Source organism: Paramisgurnus dabryanus, chromosome 11, assembly GCF_030506205.2.
Source record: "Paramisgurnus dabryanus chromosome 11, PD_genome_1.1, whole genome shotgun sequence".
In the NCBI taxonomy this organism is placed as follows: Eukaryota; Metazoa; Chordata; class Actinopteri; order Cypriniformes; family Cobitidae; genus Paramisgurnus; species Paramisgurnus dabryanus.
In genome coordinates this window covers 15393953-15413726 of record NC_133347.1, presented here as the reverse complement: position 1 = coordinate 15413726, position 19774 = coordinate 15393953, and the positions used below count along the sequence as shown (strand labels likewise).

At 35.5% G+C, this 19774-nt stretch overlaps 2 protein-coding genes across 5 annotated transcripts; both read left to right on the top strand.

Annotated features, from left to right (window-relative positions):
• Positions 1-267: 267 nt before the first annotated feature.
• Positions 268-11606, top strand: foxp3a (forkhead box P3a). Of its 4 annotated transcripts, XM_065247065.2 has the most exons (14): positions 268-559; positions 1292-1378; positions 5047-5216; positions 5314-5388; positions 6116-6206; positions 6309-6465; positions 6555-6662; positions 6876-6963; positions 8689-8757; positions 9205-9352; positions 9480-9556; positions 9630-9731; positions 10010-10131; positions 11241-11562. In XM_065247065.2, exons 3-14 carry the CDS (start codon positions 5049-5051, stop codon positions 11326-11328), a joined length of 1293 nt encoding a protein of 430 aa, XP_065103137.1. In that variant the 5' UTR covers positions 268-559; positions 1292-1378; positions 5047-5048; the 3' UTR covers positions 11329-11562. The 4 variants fall into 4 exon arrangements, with proteins under 4 accessions (XP_065103137.1, XP_065103139.2, XP_073672329.1 ...); XM_065247067.2 differs by lacking the exon at positions 268-559 and having other exon boundaries at positions 607-1378; positions 6405-6465; positions 11241-11606; XM_073816228.1 differs by lacking the exon at positions 268-559 and having other exon boundaries at positions 610-1378.
• Positions 11607-11825: 219 nt separating this feature from the next.
• tspy (testis specific protein Y-linked) lies at positions 11826-16514 on the top strand. The gene is made up of 7 exons (XM_065247064.2): positions 11826-13025; positions 13211-13288; positions 13373-13484; positions 14111-14265; positions 14441-14517; positions 14622-14761; positions 14872-16514. The coding sequence occupies exons 1-7, from the start codon at positions 12183-12185 to the stop codon at positions 15033-15035; spliced, it is 1569 nt and encodes a 522-aa protein (XP_065103136.1). The 5' UTR covers positions 11826-12182; the 3' UTR covers positions 15036-16514.
• The last annotated feature ends 3260 nt before the right edge of the window (positions 16515-19774 follow it).

Genomic DNA, 19774 nt, shown 5'->3' with positions numbered 1-19774 from the left:
TATTTGCAGAAGCTATATTGTTTCCTATGATATTGCAACATTTATTAAGAAAATTTGTTTGGGCTTTGGCTTTTCCACATCAGAATCATCCATTTAGGACATACAATAAGGACCGTTGGTTTAAAAGATGGATTCTTTGACCTTATAATTATCAGTCAGTAAACAAGGCCAATCACCTAATAATAAAAGATTAAAAAGATTGTAAAAAAATCGATAAAATTTTAACCCGAAAAAGGAACACAGAGTGTAGAAAATGTGTAGAAGAAAAGCAATGATTGTGGAAACCTCTGTATATTCTGAGGAAAACTGCAAAAAAAGCTATAATGAAGAATTTCTGAAAATAGAAAACAGAAGTGCCACATAATTTCTGAAGAAGTCTGTCTAGTTGCATTCATAATGTATACATATCTGTGCGCGCACACACACACACACACTGGGGAAAATCTTCCTCCCTGATTTCCACTGTCACACAAAAATTATAAAAGGGGTGACCCAAGTATTTCTCTGTGCACTCACCCTTATAATTGTTCTAACAGTCACATCTCTCAGACACTTGCAGGTGAGATCTTTATACTCTACCTCTAAACTTGCCTGTTGTATTATTGTGGGGTATAGAATAAAAGGTTTTTCAACTTAAAATGCCAGATTCTAAAGCTTACGTCTTAAAAAGCTAAAAAAGGAATTAATGTCATTGCTTTATGTCAGTGATATGATGAAACAGGAAATTATGATGATGTGCTTTTAATTGGTAAACTGACTTATGGTCATGTAAATTTGCATACATTTTAGTGGAATATCACTCGACTGAAGGACAAGTAGGATTTTATTTACCTTTTACAAATTTAAGCTTCTTTTCACTGTAAAAAATTTGCTGTAATTATGCAGCTGGTTGCCAGTAACTTACTGTAAAAGATAAAGACTGAAAATGTTTAATGTTCATTTAACTTTAAACAAACTGTTGCCAGTAAATAACATCAATGTAAAATCTACAGGAAGTTACTGGCAGCTAGTTGCCAATAATACCCAGTAATACTGTAATTTCTACAGACTTTTTTTACAGTGTGGTTTAGATAATTTTGACACATGAAAACACATATATTATATACATTAAAAGCCACTGAGAAACCCACATCATGTTGTTTAATGTACATAAAACGCATCCACACTGCAAGCAACAAGCTCTAAAGAAACCCCACTATGTGCTTTCCTAAACTGCAGATGCAAAAGAGCTCTGTGCATCTTTACAGGCAAAATCAAACTCAGCATTTGTTTTTTTCTTTCCTGTCGAGAGGTACCACAACGAAAGGAAAATCTACAGCACAAAGAGCCCAAAAGACTAAGGAAAAGCATTTACAGACACAAAAGGAAGGTGTGGGAGGTATTGTAAGGCTTTTTCTTGTATGCAGAGCAACTATAATATGCAGCGCACTTATAATAGCAATTCCATCTTGTGTTAGTTGTCAACCACTGGCTATTTAGTCAATGTTTCATATCTTAAGAGGATCACTCAGATAAAAGGTGTAAAGGGTAAGTTTCAAAACTCTGACAATATAGTTTGTACCTGGTAAACCTTTTAAATAAGAGTAGTAATATATTTAAAAAAATAATTTGGTTGAATTATTGTGTTTTTGACTGCTGTCTTTCACAAAGTCGACTCTTCTTTGAAGTTTTTAATCACGAAACCAAATCTTTTTGACTGTAAAATGCATCATATGATAGCAAGAAAACAGTAATGAGTGACAGGATAACCTAATTTTACCTTTTACGTTATATTCAAATGTGTAATATACATAACAGAGGTATGTTTAACAAAACCCAAATGCTGTTTAAGTATCTTTACTTAAGCTTGAAAGTCTTTCAGACACTAACCATACTTGCAAATATAATATGGAAGTTTAACGTTGTTTCAAATTACACATCTTAACCTGCTAACACTTTAACATATGGTTGTATTAGTAAACATTGGTAAATGCATTCACTAACACGAACAAACAATGAACAATATAGTTTTTAAGCATGTATTCATTCTTCGTAATGTTAGTTAATGTCAGTACAGTTATTCATGTTAGTTCATGTTGCATTAAATAATGTTAACAGTTACAACGCTTGATTTTATAAATGTATTAGTAAATGTAAAAATTTACATGAACAAAGATTAATGAATGCTGTAGAAGTATTTTCATTGTTAGTTCATGTAAGCGAATGCATTAACTAATTGTTTACACAACCTTATTGTAAAGTGTTACACTTAACGTATTGCCACCTATAGATGCAACAGTTGACATTAACCCTTAAACAATTCCGAGATTCAACAATAGGTTAAACTATGACGGCAGCAATATAAAAAAATGGTGTCAACATGTCCAGCTACTTAGCGCTGTCATTCGTGTCAAAATTTACAGTACAGTACTCCAAATATTCCGGTCTTGATTCATATCAGGTTTAGTGTTCATATCAGGTTTAGTATTAAAGCAATTTTTTAAGTGTGGGCAGTCAACATAACCAAAAGGCTGGAAAAAGTGAGTCAAAAAGAAATCTTCAGTATGCTATAAACAGTTAACTAGTGGGAGAGCAATTAGGCCAAAAATATTCATTCTGTTTGTTTGTTTCTGTTCAAGCATCAAAGTTTGATTTCACCCATTAATTTCACTATGATTTCAATCTTCCGCATGGCATTGCTCAGTCAATATTTAAGATATTAAGGTTTTATTCTCACACATGAACACAATGTTCTTTACATTATCTATGAAGATTTTATGTAGAACACAAAAATTCAAATCACAAAAATTGGCTATAGGTGGGTTTTTCACAAATCTGTTTAAAATGGCATGTTTAAAATGTGAATTGAAAGTATATTTATGCATTCAATTTGATTAATATCAAAGCACTGAGCCTTCTTTCGTCTTCCCTTTTGGGCCTAAAAATCATAACACGAAAACTAAAACCAATTCGTGGAGTAATTGCAAAACGAAACTTTCTGCTTGTCCAGACAATACTCATACCGAAGGATTTCAGTTGAGTGAATGGAACTGAAAGGACGCTTTTATTCAGAGTGAGAGATGAATAATGAGTTTCAATGCCGTGAATAATCAAGTGTCATCAATATCATCTTTAGGTCAAAGTTTCAAGTCAACCATAAAGAGAATATTATTGAAAAATATATAAATCCTTGCACATATAATCAGTGTTTAATTTAATGTACATAACTAATAAAATAGATCCCTGCTCATTTTTACGAGAAGAGAAAATAAAATGATGTTGTTGTAGTCTAGTGTAATGTAATGTTGTTCATACACTACTCCATTACCGGCAGAGACTGCACATAGAAACACGCTGAAAACATAAAACCAAAAATTCTTTGTAAGATGTTACGTGAAAACATCTGTGATGCTATTCAGTACCCACAAAACAAGGCTCTCCACTAATTTCCTTTTGCTTTCTTATCTTGTTCTTATCATGGCAAGTTGCACACTTGAAAAACCCCCCAGGTGTGAAAAGTGACATTTTTGACATATGCTGGATGTGGTTAATGCTTAAATGTCACTTGACTTGTCAGAGAAATAAGCAACAAAAACTTTTTGCATAGCTTTACACTGAACACGACTTCTTAAACATGTTCAGAAAACCGCAGATGCAGTGGTGCTCCAAAGATGAAAACTAACTTTTTTCTTTCACAAATAATATGCTTTAGTAATTAAAGTTGTATTTTTGTTTCCAAATTATATGTTATGCTTTACACAGATTAATGTTTTTGTGTGTGTGTGTGTGTGTGTGTGTGTGTGTGTGTGTGTGTGTGTGTGTGTGTATGTCTGCCTAAACAAATTTAGGACAACGGTTTTAATGGATCCTAATTTGTAATTCGAGTGGCAAGTAAGGTGGTAGTTTAGCAGATTAAGTAAATTCCTAAAAAATCATAACTTATTTTTATCAAACTTAAATGTTTATTTTATTTTTTATTTCAAACTCATTATTTGAACTATATTTGAACTCATTATTTGAACTCATTATATGGTTACTGCTTATTAACACACAAAGTACACTGTAAAAAATACTTTGCTGCCTTAAAATTTTTTGTTGAATCAACTCGGGTTTACAAGTCATTTCAACTTGCTATTATTTATCTTGACTAGAGATGAGTTGTTATAACTACAGGTGAGTTGTTTTAACTTATAAAATTAAGTTGACTTTTCTCAACTATATTTTATAAGTTGTGACAACTCATCTCTGTTGACATGACTTGTAAATCTGAGTTGATTTAACAAAAATTGTTAAGGCAGCAAAGTATTTTTTACAGTGTACTAAAGTCAGGTAAATTATTGAGCCAAACTTCAAAAAGGGTTTGAGTGCCACAGCCCTTAAGGATTCAGTATAATTCACTATAAATATTGCAATAAATTAACTTAAAACTGTATTTGATAAGTTTTTCATAACAGAGCAAACTTCTTTACAAATTAATCTGCTGACATGCTTATTGATAATTTTCAAAGTTAAGTATTTGTAAGATGAAGAGGATACATATTGTAATTTATTTTTTGATGGTTACATTTTAGCAAGATAAAATCACTGTCTGAACTGACTTCTATCTTGATAGTGTTTATTTGAAACATCATTGAAATAAAAAGTATTATGTATACCTATAATAATTTACTAACAACAATGAGTATTCATGTATTAATCTGTCCTAGTTTTATATATTTAGGAATGAAGCAAAAACGAAACTGAACAAGCAGGGAATCAGTGTTTATTTACTTCTTTTTTTTATGATTTTATTTTTTTTCTATTTATTTCTTTCGCTACCATATTTATGCTTTATTTGTGAAATTAAATAAATGCCTTATTTCAGGTAAACTTGGCATAGTGATTTGAAACTGTAATGTGGTCGACAGATCTGGAAATACTTTGTAGGTGCACTGTGGTATAAAAATAAATAAATTAACATATTTGTTACAGTATGTTACCACAGCAACCACACAGATGCTAAGAGCGATAATTAATAATCCTGTTTCAGCCTTTGTATACTATATCTCTTATATATCTCAATTCCAGGTATGCTTCAAAATGGAGCTAAAACACACAGAGGCGAAGATAACAGGGGCAGACATAATCTACATCTACAACAACAACAAGAGGAAAACTGTCCCACCTTTTCCTATACACAGATAAAATCCAGAGGAAGCAGTTCATCTCTAAGCTCACCTAAGCCCATGGCTACCAAGGTAAAAAAAAGCCTTTTTGGTACATTTAAATAGCCTGTCAATAAATGCTTATTCTGGATTTTGGTTAAGCTTACATTACAACATTGTGAATTTAAAGGTATCTGTTGCCTTGGAGAATGATATTAGACGGTACGGCTCATTTCATATTCAGAATTCCACAGCACAACCACAGGTACAGAACAATCACAAAAGCGTTGAGTTCAATAAGAAAAAAAACAAAGAACATACACTTTAAATGTGAAAGTTTGATCTACTTAAACAAAGTATTTTAATTGTTAAAGTTTTCACGTAAAGTGAGAAAATTTAAAGGTGACATAGAATAAAAAACTGTATTTACCTAGGCATAGATGAATAATAGCATCCAACACGTTTGTTTCCTTATATGTAAACCTTGTGCATGCGAAAGACTGATGGAAAACAGGCCAATCACAACATAACACCGACTGTGATGTTACAGTTGAGATGTATGCCCCAACATGTTTACTAATGTGAGCTACTGGCATGAGCCTCAGAGCAGAGCAGAGCCAATCAGGGGAGAGTAGAGCCAATCAGAGCAGAGCTCAACATTATTATTAATGACCATTTCAATCAAAAGACAAATCCTAGGTTTGTATTTGGAAATGTTAATTGTTTCTGAATAATTTTTGCACTTAATAAAGTTACTTACCTTCTATGTAACTATCAAAGAACAATTTAACATATTATTTCAATGCATTCTCTGGCACCTTTAAGTAAAAAAAATCTATTTTTAGGTGTTACCAATTGAAGTAACAATTAAAGTTAATCCTTAAACTTAAACTTTCACTTTTTACAGTGTACAGCATTGGGTTACATGACAAAACTACAGTATTTTTTTCTAAAGCAGGAAGCATTATCTCAGTTTCTGTTTCCTGTTTCAGAGTACTAGTGAAAACACAAGCAAGCCGCAGCTTCATTCCCAACAGCCAAGACCATCAGTACTACGCATAGGCAACCAGCCTTTTCCACAAGGTACTTTCAAAGTTAAAACGCTTTTTAAATTAAATTCGAATTCGCAAAACTGCTACAAAAGCACAATTTCATGCTTCATATACCTTTTATAATGCTCCTTAGCTGTAGATATGTACGACTGGGTTGTGAATGCTGTGTGTAAGACAGAGCCTGAAAGTGACCTGTCAGACATTGAACCATTTTATACTGGCCAATCAGAAAGCAGAGACAAAGCCTCCAGGTCAAGTCCTCAGCCAAGCACCATGGAGCATAGCGGAAGGTCAGAGCCTAATGCATATAAACAAACAAACAAACAATATGTAAAATAGTTTCTATTGTGCTAAGTAAAGTTCTCACTTTATTCTCTAGGCATTCATATTCTGTTCAAGAGGGTTTGCTGTGTGTTAAAGGACAATGTAGATGGCCAGGATGCTCAAGGAACAAGGAGGTGTTCAAAGAATATGCACATTTCCTGAGGTGAGACCACATATTAACTAGATACTTAAAAAAATCCCATCATTTAACAACTGGCGGCTCAAGAGGTATTTGCTTTGTTCACAAAGCAAAGATCATGGGGTTCAATCCTATGAACACACAAAAGAAATGCATAACTTGAATGCACTGTAAGTGGCATTGGAATTAAATTGTAAATGTAAACAATTAACGTGTTTTTTCTATTCCACATTCTAGACATTTGTCTAATGAGCATGCTCCCGGAGACAGAAGCATAGCTCAGATAAGGATGCAAAAAGACAAAGTGCAAAACATGGAGGATCAGGTTCGTAACCCTAGTTCTCAAAAACACAACCAGTGCTCTGGTTAACAGTAACCAAACCAGTGTAATATATCAAACTCCATATATCAAACGTCAATGTTGGAAGGCAACTGTCCCATAAAGTTTACTTCCAACCCTATTCAAAGACACCTGATAAAAGTCTTTAGGAACATTACAGATAGGTGTGCTAAAGATGGTTTTGACCTAAAATCAGTTTGATGACCCTGCTGTAGATTTACACGTTTATACTCTAAAAAAAAACTTTTCAACCCAGCGTTGGGTCAGAAATGGACAAACCCGGCTTTGGGTTAAATTAACTCAGAAAATATTTATATTTGACCCAACAATGGGTTAAAACAACCCAGCATTTTGGGTTGAATCAACTAGTAAATTTCAACCCAATAGACCATTTTGGAGTAGACATCAGAGTTACGTCACTGCAAGCTGCGTGCGCAATGTGGTTGCAGAAAAACAGTGGAAATGAATAAGACACGAGTGAAATGAGCAAGATAACTCACTAGAAAATGTATTGTTGTGCTGTTAAGTGTCAGAATAGGAATGCCAAAAAAGATGGTCTTCATTTTTTATAGAATACTATCGTCGAAGACACCATTTGAAGATAAACGTAGGTGTTTATGTTTGCAATAAGCCCTCAACCGGACACACTGGAGTGATGAAATCATCTGGAAATTTATTAATAATAAGAATAGAAAATAATAAGATAAGATGTCTGGTGTTTTGTCGAAGTCTGTTCCCTCTGTGTGTTTCTTATAGCGTTTTTATCACGTTACATTTATAATTTATTTAGAATAAATGTTTTTTATACTGAAAAGCAATAATATCACTATTTTTTATATTTCATAATTTTTTTCGTTTTCTATTATTTCTTTTTATTTCCTTATATCTTAGCTTATGTCTTCTTCCTGTTTGTTGTAAAATTATTATGTTTACTTAATAAATATATAAATATAGCACACACACACACACGATGTAAAGTGTTATTAATATATAAACAGGCCTTTTTAATTTGTGTGTAAACATAATACTTTTATAATAGTTTTAGAAAAAACACATAGGCTATAAATATAAGGAAGAAATAACAGAAAACAGGAAAATTATGAAATATTTAATAAACATTATTATATAGAATGCATGATAGTATTGCTTTATATGTACTTTAGCGATTCAGACTGTAAAAATAATTGATTTAGCAAAAAAGAACAATACATATACATTACATACATGCATATCAGTAGCCAAGCCATTTAAACTTTTTATTTATCTAAAAAATAAACCTAAAGTGATTAAAACGCTATAAGAAACATTGCACTAAAGGGAAACATAGGGGAATCAGACTTCGACAGAACACTGGATCCATAACAATCACGGTTTAATGCTAAAACACTTCACACCACTACTGCAGAGCTATCACTCTCTGCAACCAGTTTGGCTCTGCCCACAAAAAACGTTATCTCTGTCTGCAAACACGAAAGTGGTCTATGGGCTGGGATCATCCCTTTTTGACCCAACACCAGGTTGAAAATAACCCAGCATTTTTTAGAGTTAGATTTAGATGTGTATTGCAACACACAGGGTAACAATATACAAACACTGAGAAAAATATAAAGCACAACTATCAAGAACAAGATATTAATAAATAAATAAATCAAAATAAACAGATTATTTCTTATGAGCTTGTGATATTTGGTGTGTTAATGTTACTTATAGTTAACTGCAGAAAGACAGAAACTTCGGGCAATGCAACTGCACCTGTTTCATGCCAAATCTACAACAGAGGTAAGCTCAAATTGTACTAAAAACACCATACCACATAAATGAAAAGTATATTTGTACAAAATAAACAAGATGGTTTGTTGTGTTTTTCTTGACTCTGACTGAAATCAGTTTTTCACAACTTCAGCTTTTAAATTTTACTTGTGTAAGTGGTTCTCTATTAATTCCTTGACTTTTATTGGTATATTCTATATTTAGCCGCTGATTCACAGAGATGTCTGTCAGTCTTGCTCCAACATGCCTGCTTGTAATTTTTTTTAATGATCCAGAAAACCTCGATGAGCTGGTTTAGGTGTGTTTAATTAGTGTTTGAGTTAAACTTTGCAGGAAAGTGATCCTTCAGGAGCATGGTTTGACGCCCTTGACTAGTTATGTGACTTTAAAAGTGCTTGACTATTCACCTTCTAACCTCTGTGTTAAATGTAATTATCTCTCGCTCTCTGAACTCAGGTTGGTAACAGTGAAGAGAATCTGGGCCATCTGTCAGGACTCCTGCAACCTGCAGTATGTCCGAACGCAGATGGCCAATGTGACAGTGATGCAGCTGATGCATTAACACAAGGGTACTGGCAGATCTCTACCTCGCAAGTTATACCAGGTCATTCAGCACCCACCTACATGTAAAAACACACAAATTCCAGCAGAGGAAACTGGGTTCTCTCTCTACATTGGGATAGCTACTTTTAAAATAGTGCTTTACTTCTTTACTTCTTAACTGCTTACAGGAATTATCCCCAGTTTTGAGTATTATAAATACACAAACATCAGGCCACCGTTCACCTATGCCTCCATGATAAGATGGGTAAGTGTTGCTAAATTACATTTCATTATGATTTCTTATCAGTCATGTAATAATCATATCTATTGTATCCCAGGCGATCCTGGAAGCTCCAGAGAAACAGCTGACTCTAAATGAAATCTATCATTGGTTCACCCGCATGTTCTTCTACTTTCGTCACAACACAGCCACGTGGAAGGTATGACACAGTGTTTGCACTGTACACTTAATATATGCAGGCCTACATTTTCATATCCATGACTCAAAGCTCACAAACAAACCAATCCTGAAAGCCACAGTACTGTTTTTAACATCAGATGACTTTCACATATATGTCACTGGCAGATTGATGACTTTGCAATGAAATTTGTGTTTTTAAGTCACTGAATAGTAAATGCAAATCATATCTAAATATAATTTGATGTAAATAAGCATTTTTCATTGTTATCGAAGCATTGTTTTATTACTTGTCTGCAGAATGCTGTTCGGCATAACCTGAGTCTACATAAGTGCTTCGTACGTGTGGAAGGAAGGAAAGGCTCTGTTTGGACCGTGGATGAAGAGGAATTTCTTAGAAGGAAAGGACAAAAGTTACACAGGTACTTCGTCTATGCATTCTAATCAATTGCAATATTGACTAGAGGAAATAAGCTAGCAAATCTTGATCAACAGGACTATCAAGGAATCGAAAGAGCTGGGCCCGTATGCTTAAAGTTTCTATAGCTACTGATCTGAGAGCAACTCTGAGTTAGGAAAAGACAAAAACTTTTATCTTAGTGAGGAGGTGGGGTTGACCCCGTTGCTACGTGTGACACAATCTTTTGAAAACTGTGATTGGTTGGTTGTCCAAGAAGGAAGATGAGTGCTTTTTAAATATATGATCTATATTAGCCATCATATATATATATATATATATATATATATATATATATATATATATATATATATATATATATATATGTAAGTTTATACTTAATTTTATATATATATATAAAATAAATTTTATATATTTATATATATATATATAAAATAAATATATTAATTATATATTAATTATATATTGTATATTTTTCTCAATTTTTATATATTATACAACAACACAATTTTCTGTAAGTTTGTGTTATTACTTTGCTTATAGACATCTGTAACAGACCTAAATCATATTTGCTGCATGCATTTTATTCTAGTTACCGAAACTGTAGTTAATGTAGTGATTACTTTTATTTCTGGCGCTATACTATATTATGTCTCTAATAAGATTGGTCACAAACATGATTCCTGTACAATCTAATGTGTTGCATGTTATTAACTTACTATCATGCATTGTGTGCAACATTTTTTGTCTCCCTCTTCATGTTTTGTCCACTTTCCCGGTTGCTAAAACAACTCTTAAGCCTCATAAAAGTCCTCGTCCGTGCTCCTAACAATTTTGACCTTAAGACCTCTTTTAAGGGTTAAGATGCTTTCTGAATTACTTTTTTCTTTACTAGGATTTTTTCTTTAATTATAAGAGTAAACGCCCAGATTTCTAAGAATTTTCTTAGAATTGCTTCACTAGGAGCTATTTTTTGCATTAAGATTCTTTATGAATACAGGCCCTGGTGGTTTATGTAAAAAGTGGCTTTATGTTAAGAAAGGGTGATTCATGTAGCAAAATAAAGACATATGCATGGCTATTAATCTCAGTTATACATCACATTTTCTCCAGGGAACATGATATAGCCTGGATGGCACCTTATCCTTTGAATGGCACCTTTTTTCCTTTGACTCCAAGAAGTGAACCTTACCAGATGTGAGGAACTGTGGTTAGGAGACTGCAAACAATATTCAACCACTAACAATATTATCTTTTAAAATGAATACAGCTTATGGGAGAAATTATCCAAGTGAAAACTGTTGTAAGTTTTGTAGATGGATAGCACTATATACGTTGATAATCAAATTTAAACATTTGTTTTACATGTTACTGCTGTACAATTTAATTTAATATCACGAACCATAAAACTTTACATCTTTATCTTTATGAATTGTTCTGAAATATATGCTAATAAAGATCTAAACTGTTAGACTTACTTTCTAGTGATTTAATTTATAAACTACAGAAAATCAGCTTTGGGCTTCTTCTTCAAATACAGAAAAGCAGCGCCATGCGGAAATGTTCCACACTGCGTAAATGCAACGCGACGTTGATCCCCTGAAATGCTTTTTCACAAACTGCAGTAGCAGGTCTGCGATTGGTCCAGATATTTTTGCGCGCTGCATTTCAGCCAATCAGCACATTGTTTTTCTCGCTCGTATGTAAAGCTTCAGATAAATGGCGAACGGAAGGGCAAACTGTAAACAAATGTAACACAACTGGATGTTATTTTAAAAAAGACCTTTGTGTTTGTTAAACAAAACACATCGGTTTTACGAACGCCGTGTCAAAATACGATCGGCAGCGTCTGATATGGAGTCATTGCGCAAATAACTAATTCCACGGTAGGCAGCTATCTAGGCCTGCTGAAATTTGCGCAGACGGGGAATATGGCAGGTCTGTAACGTGATTCGGACTGGAGAGAGAGCGCGCGCGAGAGAGATCCTTACAGTTCGTACTATTATTACTCGATTTGAATGATTTGTCTAAAATAGCTGCACCCAAAACGGTAACATGAGCACAGACTCGGACAGCAGCAGGCCGTCCGAAATTAACCAGAGGAAAAGAAGCGCAAGTCCCAGTGGAGCGTGCGAGCCCGCGCTGCCCAAGCACGCGAAAGTAACTGAAGAAGAGGAACCGAGTAACAAATCTCTTGAAGATGCTAAACTCGGCAAAGTTGGCAATGGCGAGCCAGAGCTTCCTAAAGGCGCTTCATCGAGCACCGATCTTATCGATAAGACAGACACAGGAAAACGCGCGGGACCACCTGGCGCGGATGCTGGAGATGCTGGGTACCAACAGCCGTCCGACTCCGCAGCTATCGCCGCGGCCGAAGCGCTTGCCAGTCTGACCCGTGGAGATGAAGATGGCAAAGAAATGCCTTGTTCATCCAAACAAGGGGGCCGTGAGAAATCCAAAGATAAGTCAAATCGTCCTGGGAGTTCCAAGGGAGCTGAGAGAGGGTCACGGATGACGGAGGCAGCCGCTGCGGACAGTTCTTCATCACTGCTGCTCTGCGAGGACGCAGAAGATCCAGAGCAGACGGCGTTTATGGATGATGAGGAGGAGGATGAAAATTCCCTTACTGGATCTTCATCCACAGCCAGTTCATCGATCGTCTCAGATAATGAGGATAACGAGGACGGAGAGTGTGCTATAGTTTCAGTGAAGATGGCTCCGGAGGTGCGGCAATCTGTTTCGTTGCTCGCACAGGTGCAGATGCGCCTGGATGCACTTGAAAAGAAAAACGCGCGCCTGCATCAGCGCCTGGAGATGAAAATGAGCCGCCAGCGACGCCCTCACCTGGACCAACGAAGCGCCATCACACAGGCTATCCCTGGTTTCTGGGTCACTGCTGTATCCTTAACTACTATCAGAAATGTCAGCGTAAACTCTAGGAGACTTTATGTAGTGAACAGTGTATGTTGATCATTGTAAAGAATGTGTGACTTGTTTTTTTCCATTTATCAAAAGTTTGGGCAGTCCAGATGTTTGTCTTGAATTATACTTTTACGTGGTTTACTTAACTAAGAGCCAACAAGCTTTTGAATCATCCACATCTGTCAGCGCACATTGATGAGACAGATGAAGATGCTCTTAGCTACATGACTAATTTAGAGGTAAAACTTTTTTGCATTGAATCAAATTTTTTGCTTTGTTTTTAATATCATCAACTAATTTATTTTATGGTTGTCATTAAACAGGTCGAGTGTTTCAAGAACAACAAACTTGGGTACCGGATTTGCTTCCATTTCAGACGGAATCCATTCTTTCAGAACAAAGTAATAGTGAAAGAACTGCATCTAGGAAGGGGAGGTGGGTCAATCATTATCATATGTGAGACTGCCAGTGATAACCCGGCTACAATAATTTTTTGTAACTTACTATTTTCTACATAAAACCAGTGGTGGCCGTGACCGTGACTTCTTTTTTCGAGGGCGGTCGATGCGTAGTTCGTCACAACATGTATGTATGTTGTTGTAATTTCAAAATATGTGTTGTGCGCGTCAAGTTATCCTATGTGCATCACGTGTCTTGTCAAAATAAGTGCCTGCTGCAGACGCGTCTTAGGGTTTTGTGAACGTGAGTGACTTTTATCATCAACCGTTTTGACACGTGTGCAGCAGGCACTTATTTTAGCAAAACACAATGCACATGGTTCACATGACGCAACAAACCCATATTTTGAAAACACAAGCAACACACGACACTCCAAACACATATTTTGAATTTGGGCCCCTCAGATGAGCACTCACAAGCCGCCATCGCATAAAATCTGTCTCCATAATATTAAGACTACTACCCTTGATATCTTTTATATTTACTGAGTAAGACCATGTCAAAGATTAAAATTAGACATTAGCCTGGATTTCACAAGCACGTATGTATTGTCTTATGCATCAGTATACCATGAGCTGCAATCAAACATGCTTTTTCCTTAGGATCTCCGGTGTCCTTCTCAAACCCGATTTTGTGGCACAGAGGCCAGAGTCTAGTGGGAAGTGGAGAACCACATAGGAAATCGCAGGGAGTCTACCAGAGTTTCTTCCATTGGTTCAATGACCACAGCAACCCAGGGAGGGATGACATAGCACAGGTACAAAACACCTAATGCATGCAGAATAAGAACAGGTGTATGCAGCGAGGTCAGATCCAAAAAGTGCATATAACTATGCATATCATTATGAAAAAATCCTTACAGTAGAGTATAACGGATGGTTCCAAAGCCGAGTTTGCTGCTTTTTTGACTGCATTTCTTTTTATGGATGTAGATACTGAAAGATGACCTCTACAAAAACCCTTTGAGGTATTATCTGACTCCGCTCTGGGAGCCACGACAGAATGGCAGGTAATACAGTCATCTGAAATTCATGTCTTTGTACAGAATTTCCATATGGTATTAAAATCTCTTCTTTTGTAGGTTTTTCTAAAATGTTACTTATTGCTCAACAGTGCTCCCAAACCTCAGAGCCGCAATAATGTTGATGAGTGCGTGATCATCTCCGACTCGGATGAAGAGCAGGAGCAGAATGATCAAAACCCGAACCAAGAGAAAGAAGAAGAAGAACGTGATGTTGATGATCAAGTTGGAGGTAAGACAGTGAATCTTTAAGATGAAGAATTTTGCTAATGAAGTATTTTTTTTGTGATAGAGCCTGATAATCGTGATCTTTTTATATTCAAGTTTATCTTTCTTTTTCAGGTTCAGAAGAGAATGACAGAGATGAGGAGGAATCCTCCTGTGAGGAGAGAGAGGAAGAGGAAATAGATGAGTCACATGATTCTGGTGGCTGTGAGGTCAGAGAGCAAGAAGAGGAGGAGGGAGATATTGATGTAGATGAAGGGGATGGTGAGGAAGAGAGTTAGGAGTTCTCTGTTTCTTTATATGCATCTGAAAAAAATACTACGTTTTTTATTTTATTGATTTTTTTTTTCTAGGTAAATTTAAACTATATCACTTAAAATAACTGGTTGGCTTTGCTTATTGATCAGGATTTAGTCGGTACCCAAGTTTACTATATAAAATGAATACACAGGTTTAATTTGTACACACCTCCACTCCAAAAAGCATCTTTTCAGTTTCTTCGAGATCTGACCCTTTTCATTGTGCATTTACATCTTTGCATTGTTTTATGGAATTTAAGTAATTTATAAAAATTAGTACTGTACCATCTTTGTGTCATGAGTAAAGAGTTGAGGGTTCTCACACCAGAAGACTGTCGCGGTACCATAACCAGTAACAAAAATGGCCTAGTATGTTATAGTCATTATTCCAATTGCTCCAGTACTAATTATGTTAACATATTCCTGAAACTACTTGTATTAAACTCCACCATCACTTGTTATTTCATGATAGTTGAGAACTGTAGAATGCAGTGTTAATGCCTTTTTAAAGTAATGAGGAGAAAAAAAAACGTTCTTGAATGCACTTCATTTTGAACCTAATCTAGACATCTCAGGGATATTTACTCTGTTATGCTCCACTTATAGATGTATTTCTCTTTACAAGTTTATTTCATTCAAGTTTGTTGATGATTACTTTTGGTTTTAATCATTAATTTGATAGTGTCTTATTACGTCATGAATGTCCATTGTGGATTAATGCTCACTGTCACATGATGATCGATTCTTTTGTCATGTATAGGAATTTAATTAAAGTTGTCTAAGCGGAGATATGTAGACTGTCAATACACGCACATGACCATTTATGAACTGTTAAGAATTATCATTGTATTTTGATTTAAAAAGCAAATTTGAAGATGCTACGTAGCTTTAAGGCCATGTTTTTTTGTTTGACTGCATGGGGCATACACTCAATATTCATTAGGATTTGTTGTGTAATGTTGTGAAAATGATGATTATGTTTATACATGTTTCTTTGACTTTCCATTTTCTGTATTGTTTTTTTTTTGTGCTTGTACTCATTTGCAATAATATTTCACTTTTAAAACTGGCCATGTCAATTACAACAAATTATTGTATTATAGTTATCATAGGATTTTTTTGGTAAGGAAATAATGATTTTAAAGCAGAATATTTAGTACATTGCTTTTAGAGCTTTGCTTTATTTAAAAATAAAGTTTGGTTTAATAGATGAGCTTTATTCATATATTGTAATGTATACTGAATTCAACTTTTTCCCTCGGCCAGTGGTTTGTACATAATCCTTGTCCCTTTTAAAAGGGGTTATAATTTGTAATCGAGTTACTGATGTAAACTTGACCTACAAAATCAAAAAAGAAAAGCTATATTTTGTGTGCAAAATTTTATAGATGACTAAATTTTTTTAATCTGCGTTTGTTTTTGTTTTCAACATTAAATAAAGTTGTGTTGCTGTTCATTCTGTATGCAGCATTTTGTCTGTTTATGGCATTCTCCAGATTTGTGTTGATTCACACGTTTAGTGTATATACCTAAAATATATAAAACAATAATTTGTCTTATAAAAATGGTAATAATTTTATTGGTTCTTAAAGAAAGGTGTTAAATTTTTACATTGGGGTCCCTGTGACTCGCTTCTCGTAAAATTGGAAATAAAAACTCATTGGACACGTCACTTCTCTATTGTTATCCACAAGGGGGCAGCATAGCAAAGGACATAATTGTCTTACATTTCGGCTTGTTCTGTGTTATAAAATTTGGTAGGCTACTATGTGGATTGTAAAAGTGGCCTTAATGTTGTATTGTTATCCTCACATACAACTCCATGCTAATAAAGTGAATGATTTTATTTCTTTATCGCGCTGGTTGATAAATATTGTGTTTGTATAATACTTTCCATAGTTTGTTTTGACTTGTGTTTTTAAAGCACTTGTAGACAACACAAACTCCTAGTTGTTATGGGGGTTTGCAATGAGATAAGCACTCACTGTGCAGAGTTATGTCACTGTCAAATGCTCTTATCTTCATTCAGACGCCTGTGCTTGATCACGTGAACCGATGCATTCCATTTATTCATGATGAATTCAACAATCCTTACAGGATGGCAGAGGCATTATGTTAGATCTGACCTTCACTGGTAAAGGACATGTAAGAATTACATCAAAATAGATGAAACTGTCTCTTCACAAGATACTATATGTTCACCATCATGCTCATGGCGGTCTTATCAAGATCAGCTTGTTTGTATAAAAATAAACACTTGCATTTTTCCTATTAAATATATGTAAACTAAAGCCATGGAATTCAGAATGCTTTGCACTTATTACGTTTGGACGCATGTTAACCAGTAGCTTAGATCTTGACAAAGTGCAAGAGAGGTCAGAGCGTTGAAGCTTAGCGTCGTATGAAGACAGCGCAGTTCTGCAAACAGCCGCAAGGCAGGCATTTTTAGGCAGGCCTCAACAGAGGGGTGCTGATGTTGCAATGGTAAACTTAAACCTTTGATTTTGTGCTTAATGTAGTGCTATAAATGCTCCACTAGCAAAGGCCTGCCCTGTTTGAAAACGCAAAGCAGCTGAGCATGCCGAGGGGAATCGAGTTGTACTATTGTTGTAGACTGTGTAGATACCATGGACTTACTAAATAAATACATGCATCTCCTGTGAGCACGAGCCACTGTCTCACCCACTGTGAAGTCAGGATACTGTGGGATCAGTATTTAAAACATAGCCCACTGTATTGGTATTGTATGATTAAATTGCTAAAGTGGTATTTACTTTATGTAATTTAAATTAATATAAGCAGGAAAAATATTTTACTGTTTTTTTTTAGGGTCTGCCCCACATTTATAATGTTCTCATATATTTGTTGTATGTGCAGTGAATCTTAAAACATTTTGCATTACGTAATTTCATGAATTAATCATTAAAGGGACACTTCACTTTTTTGGAAAATATGCTCATTTTCCAGCTCCTCTAGAGTTAAACATCTGATTCTTAAAGTTTTGGAATCTATTCAGCTGATCTCCGGGTCTGGCGTTACCACTTTTACCATAGCTTAGCATAATCCATTGAATCCGATTAGACCATTAGCATCGTGCTAAAAATAACCAAAGAATTTCAATATTTTTCCTATTTAAAACTTGACTCTTCTGTAGTTATACATTGTGTACTAAGACTGACGGAAAATTTAAAGTTGCGATTTTCTAAGCCGATATGGCTAGGGACTATACTCTCATTCTGGTGTAATAATCAAAGACGTTGCTGCCGTAACATGGCTGCAGGAGGCGTTATGATATTACACACTGCCCGAAATTAGTACCCTGCTATTGAAAGATAAAAAGGAGACTATTTTCGGCTGCTGTGTAATATCATTGCACCTGCAGCCATGTTACGGCAGCAAAGTCCTTGATTATTACGCCGGAATGAGAGTGTAGTTCCTAGCCATATCTGCTAAGGAAATCGCAACTTTAAATTTTCTGTCGGTCTTAGAACTCAACTTTAACTACAGAAAAGTCAAGTTTTAAATAGGAAAAATAATGCATCTCTCTGGATATTTTTGAGCGCAATGCTAATGGTCTAATCAGATTCAATGAATTATGCGAAGCTATGCTAAAAGTGGACAATGCACACCCGGAGATCAGCTGAATGGATTCCAAAATGGTAAAAATCAAATGTTTAACTCTAGGGCTGGAAAATGAGCATAATTTCAAATAAAGTGGAGTGTCTCTTTAACATTATTTCCATGTTGTTGATCATAGGAGCTTTGAGAATCAGGCATATTGTAAGTTATAATCTGCTGTTTGTATTATTTACAATGGGTGATAAACAGGGATCTTCAGGTAAAAATGCAAATGTAGCAGACAGAACAAAACAGCATTTAAAGGACGATTAGTGAGAGAAAGGACAGAATAAAAGAATGGAAGATGGAAAGAGTGAGAGACAGACTGAGAGAGAGAGAGAGAGTGTGAAACAGAGAGATGAATGGTAAACGTAATTAGCAGAACCTCCCGAGCGTCTGACAGCTCCACCAAGCAGATAAATGATTTTTATCTAAAAGATCACCAATAGCAGCAGGAACCCCAGGCTTTGGGCGTCCCCTGCACCCTCCACTTGTCCGCAGTCTGTTTTTGAACCTCTTTGTGGCTACATATGTCTACACATCATTACCAGAGCGTGGTATTCTATGATATCATCAGTGACACACAGTGTGTGAGCGTTTTGTGTGGAAATTGCCCTTTACCCCATTTTTAAGAACATCGTGCTCGTGCGATTGCATTTGTAATCAAGATGGAGTTGGCGCGTGCGGTGATAAAAGAAATAGGCACCTCGGTGGGACTTTTATCATCCCAAAATCTCATGGCACTGCATCCATCTTAGATGAGGCAGGGTGCTGATGTGCTCATCCATCCTGGGCATCCCGTGGGCTGTAGCTAAGGTGCTGACAGATTTATCTCCTAAGACAAATGTACTTTACATTCTTACACCCCTCCAGCTTTTAACTTTTCCACGGCTCGTGTATTACTTTCTTTTCACTACATTTTGCACTACCCCGGCTACTGTACTGAATCCATTGACGAAGAGTGCACAAAAGTGCGACTGTTGCTTTAATAAAGTGCAATGGTACTACTTCAAAAATGTTTTCTTTTCTCACACAAAATGTGCAGAAACACATGAAAGCACTGCACGGATTGATGGGAGCCACATAGTAACGACAGTTCTTTG